This window comes from Entelurus aequoreus, linkage group LG07 (assembly GCF_033978785.1).
Source record: "Entelurus aequoreus isolate RoL-2023_Sb linkage group LG07, RoL_Eaeq_v1.1, whole genome shotgun sequence".
Classification (NCBI taxonomy): domain Eukaryota; kingdom Metazoa; phylum Chordata; class Actinopteri; order Syngnathiformes; family Syngnathidae; genus Entelurus; species Entelurus aequoreus.
In genome coordinates this window covers 34748153-34770318 of record NC_084737.1, presented here as the reverse complement: position 1 = coordinate 34770318, position 22166 = coordinate 34748153, and the positions used below count along the sequence as shown (strand labels likewise).

The window sequence follows — 22166 nt, the reverse complement described above, 5'->3', positions numbered from 1 at the left end:
TAGTCTCTGCTGCCGTGTCCTTGGGCAAGACACTTTACACACATGCTCCCAGTACCATCCACACTGGTTTAAATGTAGCCTTAAGGATGGAGATAATGGGTTTCACTATGTAAAGCGCTTTGAGTCTCTAGAGAAAAGTGGTATTTAAATATGATTAACTTCACAAATATAATTCAGTAGTATTATCCATCCATCCATCCATCCATCTTCTTCCGCTTATCTGAGGTCGGGTCGCGGGGGCAGCAGCCTAAGCAGGGAAGCCCAGACTTCCCTCTCCCAAGCCACTTCGTCCAGCTCTTCCCGGGGGATCTCGAGGTGTTCCCAGGCCAGCCGGGAGACATAGTCTTCCCAACGTGTCTTGGGTCTTCCCTGTGGCCTCCTACCGGTCGGACGTGCCCGAAACACCTCCCTAGGGAGGCGTTCGGGTGGCATCCTGACCAGATGTCCGAACCACCTCATCTGGCTCCTCTCGATGTGGAGGAGCAGTGGCTTTACTTTGAGCTCCTCCCGGATGACAGAGCTTCTCACCCTATCTCTAAGGGAGAGACCCGCCACCCGGCGGAGGAAACTCATTTCGGCCGCTTGTACCCGTGATCCTGTCCTTTCGGTCATAACCCAAAGCTCATAACCATAGGTGAGGATGGGAACGTAAATCGACCGGTAAATTGAGAGCTTTGCCTTACGGCTCAGCTCCTTCTTCACCACAACGGATCGATACAGCGTCCGCATTACTGAAGACGCCGCACCGATCCGCCTGTCGATCTCACGATTCACTCTTCCCTCACTCGTGAACAAGACTCCGAGGTACTTCAACTACTCCATTTGGGGCAAGATCTCCTCCCCAACCCGGAGATGGCACCCCACCCTTTTCAGTAGTATTAGTTATTGTTAATTAAAACAGTGTACTTGGCAATTAGCTGTCTACTGTCTGTGCTTTTACTGACATCTAGAGCAGGGGTGCTCATTACGTCGATCGTGAGCTACCGGTCGATCACGGAGGGTGTGTCAGTCGATCGCCAGCCAGGCATTAAAAAAATAGTCCTAAAAATGAGCGATCATAAATCTTCACTATGACGTCAATTTCGTCACTTGATTGACATTCTTGGCACCCGAGGGTCTTATGAGATGTTAAAAAGGTTCATTTAGCCTACTAATGTGTATTTATAAATAGTTGATTTAGATTTTGTCTTCTGAGATGACGCTGGCTACTGCCAGCTCATTAAAATTACCGACAGGAAGGCGAGAAACACTTAATTTCAACAGACTCTAGCGCCGTACCTGTCAACAAAACTCCAAACACAGACTGCACAGTTGCACAATAAAAGCTCTGCTTCATCCTGCCTGCACTAACTAAATTAGAGTCTCAGAAAGCTGGCGTGCACAAGCTAGCAAGCTACGGAGTTTGCCGCCAAAGTATTTCTTGTAAAGTGTGCACTGTATACAAAGGAGTACGGAAGCTGGACAAATAAGATGCCAAAAACCAACCACTTTCATGTGGTATTGGACAGAAAGGAGGACTTTTTTTCTCCTCCATTCGAAAATGCGGACGTTATCAGCACCACTGTCTGATTCCTATCAATGCAAGTCATCAGAATCAGGTAATACACCAACTTATATTCTTGTCTTCATGAAAGAAATTAATTTTATATGTGTTAAACATGCTTGTATTATCATTAAACACATTTAACTTATTAACAATATTAACTATATGTGTTAAACATGTGTGCATTATCTTTAAACACCTTTAACTTGTTAACAATATTAACTATATGTGTTAAACATGCTTGTATTATCATTAAACATTTTTAACTTATTAACAATATTAACTATATGTGTTAAACATGCTTCTATTATCATTAAACACCTTTAACTTGTAAACGATATTAACTATATGTGTTAAACATGCTTGTATGATCTTTAAACACCTTTAACTTGTTAACAATATTAACTATATGTGTTAAACATGCTTGTATTATCTTTAAACACCTTTAACTTATTACCAATATTAACTATGTGTGTTAAACATGCTTGCATTATCTTTAAACACCTTTAACTTATTACCAATATTAACTATATGTGTTAAACATGCTTGCATTATCTTTAAACACCTTTAACTTGTTAACAATATTAACTATATGTATTAAACATTCTTGTATTATCTTTAAACACCTTTAATTTATTAACAATATTAACTATATGTGTTAAACATGCTTACATTATCATTAAACACCTTTAACTTGTTAACAAAAACATATATTTCATAAATAAGTAAATATAAATTATAAATATGAATGAGGTAAATCACCACGACTTAATCAATTGAAAAGTAGCTCGCCTGCAGAAAGAGTGTGAGCACCCCTGATCTAGAGTCTACTTTTAGGTCTGTGTGGTATAAAATGAGTAAAACATTTTGTTTTCCAATTTGTGTTAAAATCCTGTGCTTTTTGAAGTGAGTAGTATACAAATTTAAAACACTGACAACACATTCATAAAATCAGAAGTTAATTCAATGTTATTTAAAAAAAAAAACGTTGCAACTTTTGCCAGCAACTTTCTGAAATAGCTGCCACAAATTCAGGATTTTTACACTGCAACAATCACAAAAAAATGCAGTGAAATCCTGGATGGACTGAGTATTTCTCCAACAGCACAATCTTGGGACAAATACTACTTCCAACGGCGGCGGCGTAGGCTCATGACTCTAACTCTGCTCACGACTCAAAGCGTAACGAGAGGCGGAGGACAGCTCGTATCTCAAATTACTCGTAAATTGAGGTACCACTGTACTTTCTGCAAGATTCAGACTGTTTTGGGATGAATTTAACTGCTGGTTGTGAAGATGTTTTACCTTCAAGGCTATCCATGTAAGCTTGCATAAAAGAAAGATATGCAATGTTAATGGTGTATGGTGATTTCATATGAAATAAACTGGAGTATCATTATTCAAACTAATCCCAGACTGATGCAATTGCATTCAAATAAATGTTCCTACCTGTCTGTATTTCTTGTAACAACGCTGAATAACAGCAGCAGCTACTTCCTGTTGCTCTCGGAGTGGCCGCCCCTGTCGGAGAGTAGAGCGGGATGGATCAGAGGTAATTATTATTATTAATTATTTGCCACTCTGGTGGCTCCGTCCAGTCTCTTCAGTATCTTTATGTGCACACCACTCTGGTATGTGTCCAGCCTTGGTGGGAAGCTGGGAGATGGAAATGTTGAGTTGCCAAAGGTCCCCCTTGGCACAGTAGATGACAAAGAATAGCAAACAGTTTATCGTATGAAGAAAACAAAAGTAGTGAGGAGAAGAGGAACAGAATAGGGAGAAGGTGTTGGGACGAGCTAGTTAACAACAAGCAGCAGCAGGCTCAATACATCAAACTGAAAGCAGGTAAAGCTCAATGTCTAATAAGAGGAGCAATATGGGGGAAAATGCAATTGTTCCTGTAAGCAAGGTCATGCTCTCCTCAAGCCATCTTCTCATGCTGAAACCACAGGGACATTTTTTTTATATTTCTGTTTATGTTGTCATGTGTACATTCGTAAAATAATAAAAACAACAACAACAATACAACAGGTGGACCGGAAAGTGTGTAAAAGACTCCACAAAAAACACAAGAAAATTATAGCTTCCCTTTGAAGCTTTGGACCAAATAAAATAAAAGCCCCAAAGTGTACGAATACACACTTTTCACTGCACGCTGCAGCGCTGACATTATATGGTGTCCAAGTGGGTCTGTACCTTGTACTTGTGGAAGGCTGTCTGAACTAGGCGGGCAGCTTCGTATAGTTCTCTCTGTTCTGGGTCAGACAGAGTCAGCTGGGCCAGGTCTCTCTCCACCTTGCTGTTGGAGGCATTAAGGAACTCATTCCAGTCTGCAGGCGATGGAAGTGTGGACCTCTCCAGGGGCCCCTCTCCCAGTGGGGACCCACCAGGACTCAGGCTGGGGTTGGACAATGGGGTCAAAGTTTCATTATACAGACATCTGAGGGGAAAAAGGGGACCATTGATTTCATAGCACACTATGCACAGGGTGCTCAATAGAATCCATTGCCACATCATTCGGTCTACACACCCCAAATTAACACTTTATTCCTGTATTTGCATGCTGTACATGTGACTCTACTATACAGAGAAATATTTGAAACACATGTCAGTATGATACAGTGCAGTTCTACTAATATAAATAATAATTAAACGAATACATGAGCTCTAACCATGTCAATGAAAACTTAGGTTTATTACTATATTTTTGTTGTAAAGGCTGACTTTTTATATAAAAATATATTGTACAGTGGAACCTCCAATTACAAGTTTTCCAATTACGAACCACTGCCTTTTTAAAATGTTTTATATTTTCTTTTTTTTCCAAGATGGCGCCGCTGTAGTGGCTGCTGTTGGCAGGAGCTCAGTGCTCTTGTATCTTCCTTTTGTGTTCCTGATGTTTCCCTCTTCTTTTCAATGTTTTTTTTTTTGCCTTTTGGTTCGGGACCCTTAGGGACTGTGCGACAAGGGGTGGCACTTTAATGACTTCTGCTGTGCTTTTTTGTGAACTTCTGGTTCTGCCTCCCAGGAGCCTTTTGGCCATGGAGACCAGCTGCTGGGTCTCTGCCACACCAGAGTCGGTTTGGAAAGACTGGAGGAGATGCGGATGAAGAGACAGGGCTGCGAGCCAGCTCTGAGCGCCGGGACGGACAAGCTTCACAGTTTCTTGGCTGAATGAGCAGGTATCGGACACCTCGGTCTCCTTAGACACATCCTCGCTCATCCATGCAGACTGGACACTGGCCGAGAGTTAGTGGGCAGCCGAGGGTGGAGTCGGCTCTCTCGGTTGCTTTGTTGGGTCTGCTCCTGTCTCTGGCCATGCTCCCCCCACCCCAGCAGACGAGGGCGTGGAACAGAGGCCACCACAGTGTATATGGGTGTTGAAATGATGTTTTTGTCTGCTTGCTTGTCTATGCATGGTGCAATCGTGTGTGCGCAATATATATTATTGGTTAATTATTTTTTGTTGTTTTACTTGTACTTTTGTAGCAGTATGTAGAAATGGCACTGCTGGAGTGGCAGCTGGTTGCATCAGCTCTGCTCTTTTAATGTCTTTAATGTCCTTTGTGTTCATTGATGTTACCCTATTATACACATGTTTATGTGTGCTTTGGCTATGAGTTTTTTTTGTTCCTTGGCCTCAGTCTGGACCCCATCTTCAGGGGCCCAGGCTTAGACTGTATATTTTTTTCTTTTTACTTACCCCCCTCCCCAGCGTTTACCTGTTTCTCAACTTTTTTTTTGTAATAGGCCCTGAAGTTGGCAGCCCCGTCAGCGATCCTGAACAAAAAATCTGCTACCGCATACAACCTTTATCTCCACATACAAGTTTTTCAGTGTAGTTTCTCAAGTGTTTTTCAGCAATTTTGTGCATGCTCTGCAGCATCGCTCAGAGTCGGTAGAGAAGCTCTTGACAGGGGCAGAAGAGGAGGCAGGAGAAGATGTTATTGAGTCCTGACAGAGTCTGACGCTCGTTTGAAATGTTATTGCCGATTTTAACACGCTAACAACCTTCCAGAGTTCCACCATCGTATATAAACTCGCACAAACGCATGTCCTCATCACACCAGCAGCACAACACTTCCTCGTTGTCAGTCACACACACGACGGGTTGCATTTACGAACACTATAATTTTTAACATCCAATATACTGTATAATATTATCATTTTTATGATAAATAACTTTATATTACATATGGGCTTTATTGGTCTTTGTAGGGAGCCGGGTCTTGAGGAGCCGTTTCTTTCAAACAGGCGTTTAAAAGACTGGCTCGTTATTATATATATATATATATATATATATATATATATATATATATATATATATATATATATATATATATATATATATATATATATATATATATATATATTGTCAAGGTTTCTGTGGTTTATCCGGTATACAGTGCTCAATACCGGAGTAGAGCGGAACATACGTTAGGTCAACAAACCTGCGAAACAGGCTTGTAGGGATGATATAGCTTCTGGGTTTTTTCCTGACCTAACGTATATATATATATATATTTTTTTTTTAATCAAAGAAACAATTTCTGGTAGCAGTTATAAGATAAGATGTGGATAATAAAATGTCAATTTACACCAATATATTATTGGAATTTTCCTGAAATTATGTCTATCATTTTGTTTATGTTGTGTTTTCGTTGAAAACATTCCGTAAAATGGGGCCATATCCCCATGCTTTGACAGTAACATTATTATTTTGAATTTCCCTTCATCTAAAAAATATTAGTAGCACAAGAGCATTTGAACAACACAGAAAAAAATATACAAATAATAAGTAAGGTAATAATGTATATATGTATATGAAAGTATACATAAAACTAGAATAAAAATTAGGACATGATGAAAATATAAATACGTCCCTACCTAGTGTGTGAAAGGGAATCCAAATTAAGTTGCTGACCAGGTTTCTGCATGTGTATCAAAAACTTATTACAAACAAAAGACTCGCAACTGCGAATCTGTGCTCATCCTTCACTCTAAGAGTCGTTCAAAAGACTTGTTTGTCAACAACACATCTCTGCTTAATATTGCCTTCAAAGTGTAAACAGATCACAATTTTTTTACTAAAATAGTGACTTTTGTTAAGGATGGAACCAAATACCCATGTTTCCATTATTTCTCATAGGGAAATTAGTTCCCAAATACCAATTAATTGCAAACCCAAATCAAGAACAATTAAGTTTGTAATTGGAGGGTCCACTGTATTGAGTTTAATTAAATAGTACAGATGTACAATATCTGACGATGCATTTTGTGTGAGTATGAAAGCTAGTGCTTCCCTCTACACTAAGTCATTTCTTACCGTAAGTGTAGGATGCTTGGCAGCTGCTCTACATCTCCCAAGTAGTTGGCCAGCCAGTTCATGGTGCTGTTAACCCCAGATGTGTCTACCGGTAAAATGTCTGCTGCAGTAAAGTTCTCCCTCTTGATTCTCTCCGGCGTTGCCTCAATGATGTGTTCTGCCAGAGTCATCATGTTTGCCTATTTTGTTGAGACAAGCAAACAAACAAGTATGACTAGGGATGGATGCTGAAAGACCACCAATTCTCAAAAAAACATGGTTTTATTATGTGATAGGGCTACTTATAAAACCACAACATGGCAGGAAAGTCTTAGGGCCTGATCTACTGAGATCCAAATAACAAGTGCGAGTGGGGGTTATTGCAAGCGATCTACTTAGACTGCGTGTACAATTAATAACAAGTGCAAAAGTGGTGCAGACCGTCCTATTTAAAGTGCCAGTAGAGTGGAAAAGCAAGTTGCCTCTATATTGAAGCTATTAACATACATACCTGATTTATGACACCAAAATACTCCCAAAGTTTGCGAATAAATAGATATCATCAAAATAGTATCAATCTCACGGAGATTCCAGAGCCATTATGAGAGATAATGACAAAGCCAGTCACGTGATTCGTTACGTAACGTTAGGAACCAAAGATCCCTTCCCCATCAACAACAATGAAAATCAAGCAGAATTTGTGAGAGTCAACAGCGATTACCTTAGGAGAAATTATGATCCAGGACCTTATATTTTTGAGCCCCAACACAAAGAGGATGAGCAATAAATGTTGGAAGCCGAGCGCTAAATGGATGCAGTTTTATAGTAGGTGCTAAACATACAAACTAACCATAATAAAACAAACACTTACTGTATTATTGTGGACCGACAGCACGCTCATATAGTTCATTAGATAAAGAGTAAATTACAATCCTCACAAAGAGTTAAAAAAAAGTTGCCTCAACCACGTCTTTTTTGCCATCTCGGGAGATGTCAAACTTGACCAGTCTGTCGGTCCATGGCCACATTTGTCTACTACCAGGTGAGAGATGCATGAACTATAATCTAGAATGAACTATTAGCAAGTTTGAAACAAAGCAGAAGCAGCCGCCAGCTTAGTGTGTCAACAATAACAGCATAAGCTAGCTTTAGCACACTGTTTTCAATGAGCCGCTAAAATAGTCTGTCTGTGTTGGTGCTAATAATAACAATATCACTCATATTTGGTAAATTTTCAGGTCATGACATGTAAATGGAGTTTTGTTGGTGGTTTTTAAATGTTCTTTAGAGTGTATATTGGGTGCAATGGAGGACCTTCCATCTGTTGACTCAATTGTTAGCTATTTGTTTACGATTTCGAATGCATAAAAAGTCGAACATATGTGTTCTTGTCTTACATAAGGATTGTGAATGATAAACAGCACATCTCTTTCCAATGTTTGTGTATTTGCAGTACGACTGATCTGATAATATGGTCAGAGTGCAGAAGCATTACTACAGTGAAGTAGAATCTATGTAAATTGTGGAAGATATTTAAAGCTGACTATTCAAAATGGCTGACTGAATTTGTGGCACTTTAAAATGTTTAGACAGTATTTTCACATACTCTGCGGATTGCAAATACAATTGGATATGGTTTAATGGATACAATAAAACACAAATAAGCATATAACGTTTGCATGTAATACAACTGTCACCATGGAGAAACTCATTTACCTCTGTATTCATCTTGTAATGCTCTCCAACCTGTGGTGTTTAGCAATGTTGTCGAACAAGCAGCACATTAATATAATCTGTACCATCTTTTCTACAATATCAAATCGCAATATAGAGAACATAACCTATATTTAACACGCTGACAGTATTTTCTATATGAAAAAAACAACCACTATTTAAAATAAGAAACCCCAGCAGACACAAAACTAATTTGTTTGAATCATCCATTTAAGTCATCCAGCAGCTATAAAATTTTTATTATATTGCTGAATAGACAATAGTTCCAATATTTTTTTTAATTTTTAGCAGTCCCAATATGTTGACACCACACAGATGGAATAGTCTCTCTCTCACTTAAAGGCCTACTGAAACCCACTACTACCGACCACGCAGTCTGATAGTTTATATATCAATGATGAAATCTTAACATTGCAACACATGCCAATACGGCAGAGTTAACTTATAAAGTGCAATTTTAAATTTCCCGCAAAACTTCCGGTTGAAAACGTCTATGTATGATGACGTTTGCGCGTGACGTCAATGGTTGAAGCGGAAGTATTCGGACACCATTGTATCTCAATACAAACAGCTCTGTTTTCATCGCAAAATTCCACAGTATTCTGGACATCTGTGTTTGTGAATCTTTTGCAATTTGTTTAATGAACAATGGAGACTGCAAAGAAGAAAGCTGTAGGTGGGATTGGTGTATTAGCGGCTGGCTGCAGCAACACAACCAGGAGGACTTTGAGGATAGCAGACGCGCTATCCGACGCTAGCCGCCAACCGCATCGATGATCGGGTGAAGTCCTTCGTTGCGCCGTCGATCGCTGGAACGCAGGTGAGCACGGGTGTTGATGAGCAGATGAGGGCTGGCGTAGGTGGAGAGATAATGTTTTTATCATAGCTCTGACGAGGTCCCGTAGCTAAGTTAGCTTCAATGGCGTCGTTAGCAACAGCATTGCTAGACTTCGACAGGCGGCACAGCATTAACCGTGTAGTTACAGGTCCAGTGTTTGGTTCGGTGTCTCCTGATAGTGGTATTGTTGATCTGCTGTCTGTCCTTCCAGTCAGGGGCTTATTTCTTTTGTTTCTATCTGCATTTAATCACGATGCTATCACTTTAGCTCCGTAGCTAAAGTGTTTCACAGATGTATTGTCGTGGAGATAAAAGTCACTGTGAATGTCCATTTTGCGTTCTCATATCTCATTTTCAAGAGGATATAGTATCCGAGGTGGTTTAAAATACAAATCCGTGATCCACAATAGAAAAAGGAGAGAGTGTGGAATCAAATGAGCCCTTGTACCTAAGTTACGGTCAGAGCGAAAAAAGATGCGTCCTGCACTGCACTCTAGTCCTTCACTCTCACGTTCCTCATCCACGAATCTTTCATCCTGGCTGAAATTAATGGGGTAATCGTGGCTTTCTCGGTCCGAATCGCTCTCGCTGCTGGTGTAAACAATGGGGAAATGTGAGGAGCCTTTCAACCTGCGACGTCATGCTACTTCCGGTACAGGCAAGGCTTTTTTATCAGCGACCAAAAGTTGCAAACTTTATCGTCGATGTTCTCTACTAAATCCTTTCAGCAAAAATATGGCAATATCGCTTAATGATCAAGTATGACACATAGAATGGATCTGCTATCCCCGTTTAAATAAAAAAAAATCATTTCAGTAGGCATTTAATCATCTGTGTTTGCAGCACAATCACCTCCTTTCTCACAGCCATTTTGCAAATGTGCCGGTTTGCATAAACATTTCAGACGTACTAAATATAGATGCAAAACATTTTTATTTTTGATGAATTAAATTGTGTGTGATAAATGGATTTGATTTGCATCTTCTTCACTAATCTGGGCATTCTAATGCAGTGTTTTTCAACCTTTTTTGAGCCAAGGCACATTTTTTTCATTGAAAAAAATCCCGAGGCACACCACTAGCAGAAAACATAAAAAAATGAAACTCAGCAGCCGATATTGACAGTAAAAAGTTGTTCTCGCAATTGTTGGATATAAATTCAAACCATAACCAACCATGCATCATTATAGCTCGTCTCAAAGTAGGTGTGCTGTCATGACCTGTCACATCACGCCGTGACTTATTTTGAGTTTTTTGGTGTTTTCCTGTGTCTAGTGTTTTAGTTCTTGTCTTGCGCTCCTATTTTGTTGTTGATTGTCATGTCATGTACGTATGTACTTTGTGGACGCCGTCTGCTGCTCCACAGCAGTAAGTCTTTGCTGTCGTCCAGCATTCTGTTTTTATTTACTTTGCAGCCAGTTCAGTTTTAGTTTAGTTTTGCATAGCTATCTCTAAGCTTCATTGCCTTTTCTTAGCAGCACTTGCCTTTTGTTTAAGCATTAGATACCTTTTCACCTGTACACTACCTCCCGCTGTCCTCTGCATATTGTGATCACGACAAACCATGTCCCTGACATCCACAAAGCAATTAGCTACCTGCTGCCACCTACTGATATGGACGAGTATTACACGGTTACTCTGCCGAGCTCTAGACAGCACAGACACTCAACAACGGCACATTATTTGCAGATTATAATTACTGGTTTGCACAAAATATTTTTAACCCAATTAGGTGAAATAACATCATCTCCCACGGCACACCAGACTGTATCTCACGGTACACTAGTGTGCCGCGGCACAGTGGTTTAAAAACACTGTTCTAATGATTAGCATGTATTCTGCAAATCCATAAACACAGACACATTAAATGGATTGTGCTCTCTATTTTGCGCCCTTTGGGCACAAGCTTAGTAGATCAGTTTTACATGCGCCATAAAGTTTGCATGGGTTTTAATACACAGTACGCAAACCTTACTTACTTGTTACTTTTTATATGACACAGCACTTATATGCCTAATCAATAATCACTAAACTCAATAGAAAAAGTAAGGCATATTATTTCCAGGTTCACGTAACCACGGACAGTCACATAATTGGCCAGTAAAACGGAATCTGCTGATAAACGCAAAATAATATAAAGGAAATTGACCTTAATGTAAGTGAAATGTTGTCATTGTGAGAAGAGACATTTATTCTGGAAAATAAAGAGTCCGGAAGCACCCATTTATCCCCAAGTCCACTAAAACGCCCCGTCCTTATCTAAACAATGTGTAGACGGCCCCTTGAAACAGCGACTAAACTACAAAGCTAAAACTAGCAAGAACAATCCATACACACACAACATATCTCTTCCGTTTGTGATGTTGTAAATTACATCATCGATGCTACATTTATTAACTTGAGAGGCCCACTCTTTTTTTACAGCCTCGAGTTGCCTGTTTACTCGTCAAGCTAAGAACAACAGCACAGCACACTTCCCCCTTCACAGCCGGTCTGACTGCGATAACAAAATAAAGGTTTCAAAAAAGTGCTTTACACAAGCATGATGTACTTAAAGCAATTATTGATGCATTTACACAATGATTATGCTTTGACTTAAGATACTGATCAAAATTGTCCAAAGATGTATTATACCAATAAATGTGAGGATTTTTGCTTTCAATTAACTATAGTAATAATTAACTAAAATATCCATCCATCCATTTTCTACCGCTTGTCCCTTTTGGGTTCGCGGGGGGTGCTGGAGTCTATCTAGTTTTATTACATTTTATTTAACACAAATAGCACACACTCTATAGTGGTAAAAAAGTGTAAAAGGTAAACAATATCTGAATTGAAAACTAATTGGAAAAACTGAATTGTATTGTTTTTTTATGTAGCTATTGGTATTTGTATTTATTGTTATTGCTATTATTTTACTTGTAGTGGTTTATTCGTTAATAATTTATATCCAGGTGTTTTTTAGACTATATTTAAAGTTGAGTTTTGGTAGTACAATAAATACTCTTGTACCGCTTTGTCCCTTTTGGGGTTGCAGGGGGTGCTGGAGCCTATCTCAGCTACATTCGGGCGGTAGGCACGGTACACCCTGGACAAGTCGCCACCTCATCACAGGGCCAACACAGATAGACAGACAACATTCACACTCACATTCACACACTAAGGCCAATTACAATATCAATCAAAATAATATTTTTGCCATAATTGAAATGATTCCCTGCCAACTTGTGGTCTTACCTGCAGGTCATCCATCTGCGTAAGACAGTCCTGATTCTCCAGATCCTCCCGATAGGCTAGCATTTCAGCATCAGCCATGTCTCTGTCTGCCATCACCAGCATGCCAAGCTGTTCTCGCTGGCGTAACCTGGTGACAATCTTTTCCTTTCCCAAAGTGCTGCTCCCGCTGACCCCTAACCCCTTCCTCCCTATGCTGCTGCAGGAGAAACTCTCCCTGGGGCTCCATCTGGCTGTACCTGTGCTACCTCCAGTCGACAGGCCATTTTCAGTGCCCTCTGAGGGCTGGGTCTTGGGGCTGGTGGACAGTTTATGGAGCTGCTGCTGCTCTAGGCTAAGAGGAACGGACATGGCCTTGTCAGGCCGCGTCTGAAACAGTTCTGGGTTGGGTTTATGCTTTTTAGCTAGTGGAAGATCTCTTTGGCCCTCGCTGGTGTAGTAGCTGGAAGGCTCAGACCGAGGCCTCCTCAAGTCTGCAAAATACACAATATTTTACGGTTAGCTGCAGAAATAAAGAGAAAATATTGACACAATATTTGATTTTTAAATGTGAAGCCAAGTACAAAAGGCAGCCACTTGCCTGGATTGAGGCTGGATGTGGTTGTCGTGGTAGCAGAACCTACTCTTTTACCACCAGGCGCAGAAACACTATCATTTGCCCAACTGAGCATCCAACTGTCTGTTGTAGGGGTGTCTGGAGAGAAAGACATGTGAGATGCAGGGGGTAGAGGAGCTTGTGGCTGCTGCTCCTCCCGCTGCAGTTTCTCCAGACATTCAGCGAGTTTGGTATGACCACGAGAACGGGCGATGGAAAGTGGTAGGCGGCCAAGAGAATCTGGAATGACCAGAGCCCGTCGATCCCATTTATACAGGACCACAGCTGCCTCCAGGTGACCTAGCGCACATGCCCACATCTAGAAAATCACACATTGGAGAAAGAGCAGCAATGAGACACCCACTGGGTGGATTTGATCAAATGATCATCAACATTTCCCACACAAACTATAATGTTTCATCATTAATTAAACCAAAGACACTAAGCTCTCTTACCAGAGGCGTGCAGGAGAAATGATCCACATTAAGAGGGTCCACTTCTAACTCCAAATCAATACTATCAGCATGCTTAGTGCTGGATTGAGGACAAGAAAACAATTAGGTGGCATGCAACCGACATTAAAAACCGCACCACTCCTGTATTGTATTTTCTTCTTACCGCCACTTGATGAGTGTTTGGATGAGGGTGGCATAGCCTTGGCCAGCAGCCAGGTGAAGGAGTGTCATGCCTCGGAAAGTCTTTGAGTGGATTAAATGTTTGGACTTGACCCAGCAAGCTCGGCTCATCATCTTCTCACAAACCACCACGACACGACTCTCGAAGGAGCTGCTGGCCTGCGTTTGGCCGGATACACACTGCCCCAAAAAAAAACAGCGCAACATTTTTATTGGTGGTTTTATATTCTCTGCTAACAACATAGCCATCCCTTTATATTCATATTTTTGTGTCCTGCTATTGTTAACATGAGTGGTGCAAATCACAGACATAATGCACACATAACTCAGCAAAGATGACGATGATGATCCATAAAGTGGGTTGGGAATGAAAACAATGTACAATAACGTGGTTACATTACTGAGTACATCCTAAAACTAGTACCTAATGTAAGTTCATTTTGTTATAATTATAGATTTCAGTCTTTTACGGGTAGGATATTTTAATTACCAAATTAGATCTGTAAGGCATGAGAGGGTTTGTCTTGAACTGGATAAGAACTTAGCCAAATATGTGAAGCTTGGCGAACACACGTCTACAGCGCTAAATATATTGCGGCATACCAGGGATCAATATTGGGACCAAAATTGTTCAATCTAACTAGCATTTGTCAAGTTACTAAGGACTTAAAGGTAATACTATTTGAAGACGATATGACTAGATTTTGTTCAGGAGAGAACACTCAGAAGCTAATACAAATAATAACAGAAGAAATTAGTAAACTAAAGAGATGGTTTGACAAAAAAACCCAGAATATTCTTGAATCTAAGTACAGTAAAAAATAAATAATGCTGTTTGGTAACAGTGGGAAAGATAGTTAAACACACAAAACAAAGAGACGGAGAAGACATTCACAGGGTAAAATAAATCACATTTCCATTTGTATAATAATAGATGATTAAATGAACTCTAAAGCTCATATAAAAATATACAACATAAGGTGGCAAGAAATACGTCAATATTGAATAAAGCAAAATATGGACTGAACCAAAAATCACTCCACAATCTCTACTGTTCGCTAGTGTTACCATTTCTGAGTTATTGTGTAGAAATATGGGGAAATAACTACAAAAATTGTTTACATTCACTAACCGTTTTACAAAGCTGTGATATACATAAAGGTTCTGGAGAACTTTCAAACCCTTTATGTATTGAATCAAAAATATTGAAATTCAATAATTTGGTGTATTTGCAAACAGTTAAAATTATGCACAAAGCAAACAATAACCTGCCATCCAAGAATGTACAACAATTCTTTTTAACAAAAGAGGACAAATATAACCTTAGGTAAATATTATACCATTTGTATGCACCTAAAACACTTAAAACCTTTATTATATCAATATGTTGGATTCAATTATGACATGGATAAAGCAAAGACATGTTTACAAAGTAAAAAGAAGAAGGATCCTGATAAACATCTTGTCTGAATTTCCCCTCTGGGATTAATAAAGTATTTCTGATTCTGATTGAACCTTATCAAAAGTCTGAATCTTATTTATTTCATTAAGTGAATCCCAATTTAACTATTTATTGATGATGATTGTATTGATTTATAGTAATTACCTTCATGTGTGATGTATCATTTGTCATAGTTTACCTGGGGCTGGCTGTTGTCTCCCCCTCCACCACCTCCCCCTGTGCCGGTTCCTCCTGTTCCTCCTCCAGCTCCACCACTCCCTGCACCGCTCTGTTGCTGGTGACTGGCCATCTCCGCCATCCTCCTCTCCATCTGTTCCAAGCGCTCCAGGATCGACATTCTGAACTGGTTATCTAACCAGGCGGTGGGACACAGAAGAGGAACACAAGTAACATGAGTTAGATGGAAATAAATGCCTGGTTTCCCTGTCACACCCGCACATATAACCTTATATCATAACAAGACGATCATACAGTAGACATCAATCTGGACCAAATGTGTTGGCTTGAGCATGTAGTGGATCTGCAGCAGCTACTTGAACCATAACCATCAACCATTTCTGACACACCAGCAGTAAACGACAAACTCATCTCCCAGCTATTACAAACCCTGTATAATCATCATTAATCTGACTGAGAAGTGGGTAAGAACAAACGCATAAATCATCAACTTCATCATAACAAGAGGCTTTGCCAAAATGTATCCCTAACATTCATCAATTACCTGCTGAGGAGTTGCCGTCATCAAACTGCTGCTGTTTCTAGCTCCCATCCCAAAAATATTTACAGGCGGAGCATTGACGGTAAATTGGTCCACCTTTTCACACACCGCTTCAGACATAGGCGCCGATCCCGAGCGATCCAGGCGACAATGCCAAGCACCCATGTGGTATTGGTGGCAAATTCTGTCTCACCACCAAGCAAAAACCGCGCATGTTTTGGGTTTTGTACTTAAGTCATATTAATGTAAAGTAACACTACTCTTTCAATGGGTACTATACCCACCTCTGCTCATAATTATCACCATTTTTTTCATTTTCCAGTTGGAAGAATCAGTCCCATTCAGTTTGCAACTGTTTAATTTCATATTTACAATGTGAACAACATATATCATAACAACTATTAAATGTTAAGTATATCGATTCGCCATTGTTTACCCTTTTCTGAGTTATGTATCAACAGCTGATGATAGTAGTAATAATAATAATAGTGTTGGCCTGTATAGAACACGACGATTAGGCTAAAAATTAAATGTGTTACTTTTATCCACACAAACGTTCCCTTTTATTGTTGCGACTGATGAGAAACATCCTTTTTGCCTTGAAGTCATGATTGTTGCAGAGCAAAGTGACGACAGAACAGGCAGCAAATGTGTTGCAATGATTTCAAACAGAAAGTGAAAGCAGATTGGGGAAGTTCCTATGAAAACACAACATGTTACATGTTGACAGCCAATGAAATCCCAGTTTTTAGAGGTTTTGCAACAAAACAATCATGAAACAAAAACGAGCGTCAATGCAGGCGCAAAACGAGCTGAAAGCGAAAATGAAAGCAAAGTCAGTTCAAAACTAAAGTGTCACACTTTATACAAAAGAGAAATCCTTCCTGGTAGTTTGTGGGACACTGACCTAATTTTTTAAAGCAAAATACATGTTATTTTAATTTGAGCAAAAAGGGCTGCCAGTGACGTCAGAGCGATGACACCAGCTGACTTTCCAATGGAAACTAACTTTTTTACTTCCTTTTGGAACAAAATCCTCGTATTGTTATTAAATATTCTTATCGTAGAACATTTTGCACTTGGCGGCACTCCTGACATAGCCTCAGAAAAGTAGCGTCAGATTTACCACCCGTCCGAGCACCCGCTGGCAGAAATGTAGATCGGCGCCTATGGCTTCAGACATGCCTTGCATACAGTTGCGGGTCCATCCGTCTGATTAAATGCAATATAGTAAGGCCAACTAGTCCCAACCCACTCCCCTTCCGTAAGCAGACCTGGTAGAAAGGATAAGAGGTGATATTACCAATCAATTACAAACCCATCCAGAGTCCTTGAAGAATCAGCCGTTCCATACATCAAGATAGAGGTGCATTAGCCTTGAGAGCGCTTACACGCTGCTTAGGAGGCGGTTAGTATGTTGTACCCTACTAGAGGTCAAACTGAGTGGTTTTATGACTTGTCACCATGTAGGTCTTCAGCAATAGGTAGCACAGCTATTTTCTCTAAAAATCTAGAACACTGTGCATCATTAAAGACCCGAGTGACTGTTTGAAAACTCTAAATATCAAGATTTTGTCACTTCAGTGACTGTTAAATTTCTGTGAAGTTTTATTTTGCATTATTGAAGCCGTTGTCCACCTATTTGTCAATTTGTTATGCTTATCAGACATGGTCAAATGTCCACAAAGCACATATGGACCAGTTGGGGAAACTCCCGTGCGCTCTCCAGTATACCCTTGCAGGGGTGTAGGGATGGTCCAGTCTTTTACTACCAGGACAAAAAAACCATTACACCTATTGTAGTTTAATTTGATTAATTAAGCAATAATTTTAACCACATGCAAACAAACACATGAAGGTATACAAATGTATAGACCAGGGTTATTAAACTAAATTGTTTTTGAGGCCACATTTCTTGAATGCTAAAGACTGCTGGGCCAGACTTCTCCCTTCACTATTAGTCTTATATTCCTGGGAACTAGCATCCTCTACTATAGACATTACCCATCCATCCATCCATTTTCTACCGCTTGTCCCGTTCGAGGTCACGGGGGTGCTGGAGCCTATCTCAGCTGCATTCGGGCGGAAGGCGGGGTACACCCTGGACAAGTCGCCACATCATCACAGGGCCAACACAGATAGATAGACAACATTCACCCTCACATTCACACACTAGGGCCAATTTAGTGTTGCCAATCAACCTATCCTCAAGTGCATGTTTTTGGAGGTGGGAGGAAACCGGAGTACCCAGAGGGAACCCACGCAGTCACGTGGAGAACATGCAAACTCCACACAGAAAGATCCCGAGGACCTTCGTATTGTGAGGCAGACGCACTAACCCCTCTTCCACCGTGCTGCCCTATAGACATTACATTTTAGTGTATTTAATTTGTCAGAATTAGAGGAGCGTTCTGCAAAAAAGCAAGTCAAAGTTTATTTTTATGACAGCACTCTAGTGTTTTTTAAGATTATGTTGCAAAAATGTGAGTCTATCATAACTTAACTCAAGGACTACCAGTTGAATAAAAGTTAAAGTAGCATTGATAGTCTCACACACACACACTAGGTGTGGTGAAATTATCCTCTGCATTTGACCCATCTCCTTGTCCAACCCCCCTGGGAGGTGAGGGGAGCAGTGAGCAGCAACAGTGGCCGCCCTGTTGCTGCTCATTTTGGTGATTTAACACCCAATTCCAACCTTTGATGCTGAGTGCCAAGCAGGGAGGTAATGGGTCCCAATTTCATAGTCTTTGGTATGACTCGGCCGGGGTTTGAACTCACAACCTACCTATCTCAGGGCGGACACTCTAACCACAAGGCCACTGAGCAGGATAATAGCCCCAATGATGAAAAAGAGAGGACCTAAAATGGAACCTTGAGGAAGACTACTAGTATAACTAAAGAAGTTAAACAAATGACTACTGACTGCAACTAAAGTAAACAAGCTACAGCAACTAAGTTACATAAATCATATTACGAAAAACAGTTGTCAAAAAGTACAGGACTCAAATGGGTGCCTTGAGGAACGTCTCAGTTATGTAAACCACACGTTTGGACCCCATTGTCTGCTAGCAAGGTTCAAATGTCAATGCAAAGATCTGCTAATGTGGTTACAGTGGTCCGGGTTTCTCTATATAACAGGAGCACTTTCGTGTTCTTAGAAAATTGCTGCAAAAATAATTGTCTCCTAAGTTTTTGAACAGGCCGGTATGGTGCCATTCCCATGCAGGATTTGGCCCCCGGGCCTCCAGTTGAATGGCCCAGTACACGTTGTGTTGTAACGGGATGGGTACAGAGAGCCCACTGCAGTGGGGACTATAGAAGACTGCATTAGCATTCCTCATTTAGCCACTATGAGGCCGTTTCTGTGGAAACCTGCTGCTGAGCGGTAACTAGGCGACAAGATCATGGCTGTGTGTGTATGGCAAGTCTGCTATTGGCTTGTTGGTGAAGGGGAGGAGAAGGACTCTACACAGAAAAAATAAATAAAAAAATATTGAGGAGAAAGGCAAAATATGGCGAAACAAATCTATGAATCCTCTTTGATTTATAAAGGTTAGTTTATCAAACGTACAATGCACAGCATCATTTGTTGTCTGCGTTCAACCCATCCCTGAGGAGCAGTGAGTGCCAACCATGGACACATCCAGAATGTGGCAGCACTTGTCAGCGTGTAGTTGCACTATTGGTTGTGACCTGATGGCTCTAAGTGGGGGGCCTTCACAACATGACATGGTGACATTTGCGCTTTACAGCAGCGGTTGCTCAGGAGAGCGCTAATGTCAGCCCCCCTATAAGCCACAGTAAAAGAGGTCAAACAAGTGGCAGCCACGGGCAGACAAACATAATGTCAGTGGCTAGTAAATTGCTGCACTCATTGAGAGCACGCCACCCTGTGACAAGATTCAGGTCACTTCCTTTAGCACCTCTTTGTTAAACCCGCTGTCAGATGTTTGCAGCATCGACAACAACACACCTGGTGATTAGTGGATATAGAGTATTTTAAGGCGAGTCAGGGGGTTGAGAAGGGGACATGCACCGCAACCTGTCACTGCATAAGGTTATGTTCGCCCCTTTCTCCAGTCTGACAATTGGGACGGAGACATGAAGCGGGAGACAAGCTACTTAGAGGCACGCTGACATGTCTTTGTTCAGGCCTAGTGCTGCAGTGTGCTGCAGTGCAGATGATGTCATCTCCACCTGCTGCCTGATGCTCTGAATGCGATGCACGTCCACTGCAGAGGGAGGATGGGGGAAGAGACGAGTGGGAGGGGAGAGGGAGGTGACATGGAAGGTGAGCAGCCAAACAGAAGTGCATCAACACGGTGACATCGTCAACACCCTCCCACTTTGTGGTATGTGGAGGCGCATGGCAGACGTGCTCACTCTCACACATTTGAGGCAAACTCAAAAGCAAGTGCATGGAGGTGGACGGCCATGCATAAATGTTATTTACAGTACTGGAATAATGGTGATCGTTTTAACGACTTTAGGGAACATTTTAACTTTGCTCAATAAATGGAGTAAAAAAAAAAACGAGAACAACCACTACCCACTATGCAAATCATTTTGAGTACTTTCACAGTCAACTGCAAAACTATTGGATCCATCCTTGAGAGAAAACCTCTCTCATCCAAGAGATAAATGCCTGAAGGAGCTGAAAAACACCAGCTATCAAATGTTTTAATGTAGTGGCCGTTATCAACATGGACGTGAATAAAAATCTTCTTAATGCTGGTCGACAAAAGGCCTTGAACATTTACAACCGCTACCACAAAAAAGTAATTTTATGGCTTGCAATGGATCTTCATTATGAGAAATGACTTGCTCTGCCGCTGTGGGAGCCACCAAACACTGACTATGACTCAGCTGACTAAGACTTGACTAAGAAGTTGAGTTCCATGTGGAAAGTACTCCATTAATGTACTTTGTGCATGATGATATTAAATCATTTGTGAAGCAACATTGGACCGCATGTTGGCCTCAAAGTCGCGGTCGAGGGTTTGAATCTTTGTTGGAGTATCTCATTTTTGAGTTAGCATGTTATCCACATGTGTGTGCACTCCTACCTCCTTCCGAATCCCAAAATAATAAATTTTGGTTAGTTGTAAAGTGAAGTGAATTATATTTATATAGTGCTTTTTCTCTCTCGAGACTCAAATCGCTTTACTTTGTGAAACATTATCTACATTTAAACCAGTGTGTGGCCCTGGGAACAAGGTGGGTAGAGTGTCTTGCCCAAGAACACAGTGGCAGCGACTAGGATTGGAAATATTTTATTATATTAATTATCCAGCCACATAAACAGTATATATAAGTGACTACATTTGGATACTTGATTGTTTTTTTCCATAGGTAAGTCTATACAGTATGTAAGTCTATATGTGTTATCAAGTCAGCTGGGATAGGCTCCGGTTTACCCATGACCTTGATTAGGACAAGCGGTATAAAAAATAAATGAATGCAGCAACATGTAAGGCACAATATTTTCCATTGGAAAAGGCAAGCGTAATGATAGAAGAAGTCAGAAGTTCAACTAGTGGACCATACAAACAGAGCTCCATTAAGGAAACAAAGGCTCGGTTGTTTGAGGTTTTGACAGTAAAGGACAACAACTACATATAAAGTTTGAAATGATAAAACATTTTTTATACAAAGATCAGTGATTTAATAATTAAATGGTAAACATTTGAACAAAGACTGATCCAGTGGCTGTTTTTATGTCAGTAAAACATTTAACCTGTTTAATTTTTTAAAATCACTCTGCAGCCAGTTTTCGCCAGCTTATTTCAAAGCCTAAACTCAGCTCGAAACAGTAACAGGTGGTACATTTGCAACATTGTCTGCCACCACATTCATTGTTTTCACACTGGTCATGTATCCTTAATTATATAGCGACATAAACCAACAATTATCAAAGGTTATGTTGATTACATTGCTTGTCCTGCAATGAAGAGAGAACAGCTCCAAGCCAACTGGCATTTACCCAGCTAAATAGGTCAATATGAGTCTAGTCAGAAAACTGGGGAGATAGACTCTGTCACAATAAAGGTAAAATGCCAAGAGTGAGCGCCGTGGGGACTTACTGGCATCTAGTATTGCA

The 22166-nt window shown here is 40.5% G+C and overlaps 1 protein-coding gene across 12 annotated transcripts in view; it reads right to left on the bottom strand.

The window, feature by feature from the left end:
* Positions 1-22166, bottom strand: part of camta1a (calmodulin binding transcription activator 1a) — a 765387-nt gene that overhangs the window by 11051 nt on the left and 732170 nt on the right. For 7 of the 12 annotated variants that reach the window (XM_062053305.1, XM_062053304.1, XM_062053311.1 and 4 more), the window contains 9 exons: positions 15524-15696; positions 13867-14063; positions 13704-13782; positions 13234-13567; positions 12657-13126; positions 6870-7048; positions 3740-3983; positions 2993-3064; positions 2849-2869 (listed from right to left, as the gene is read on the bottom strand). In XM_062053305.1, the coding sequence (XP_061909289.1) occupies positions 2849-2869; positions 2993-3064; positions 3740-3983; positions 6870-7048; positions 12657-13126; positions 13234-13567; positions 13704-13782; positions 13867-14063; positions 15524-15696 (1769 nt within the window). The remainder of the gene's footprint in view (positions 1-2848; positions 2870-2992; positions 3065-3739; positions 3984-6869; positions 7049-12656; positions 13127-13233; positions 13568-13703; positions 13783-13866; positions 14064-15523; positions 15697-22166) is intronic. The other 5 variants (XM_062053307.1, XM_062053316.1, XM_062053306.1 and 2 more) reach the window with 3 other exon arrangements.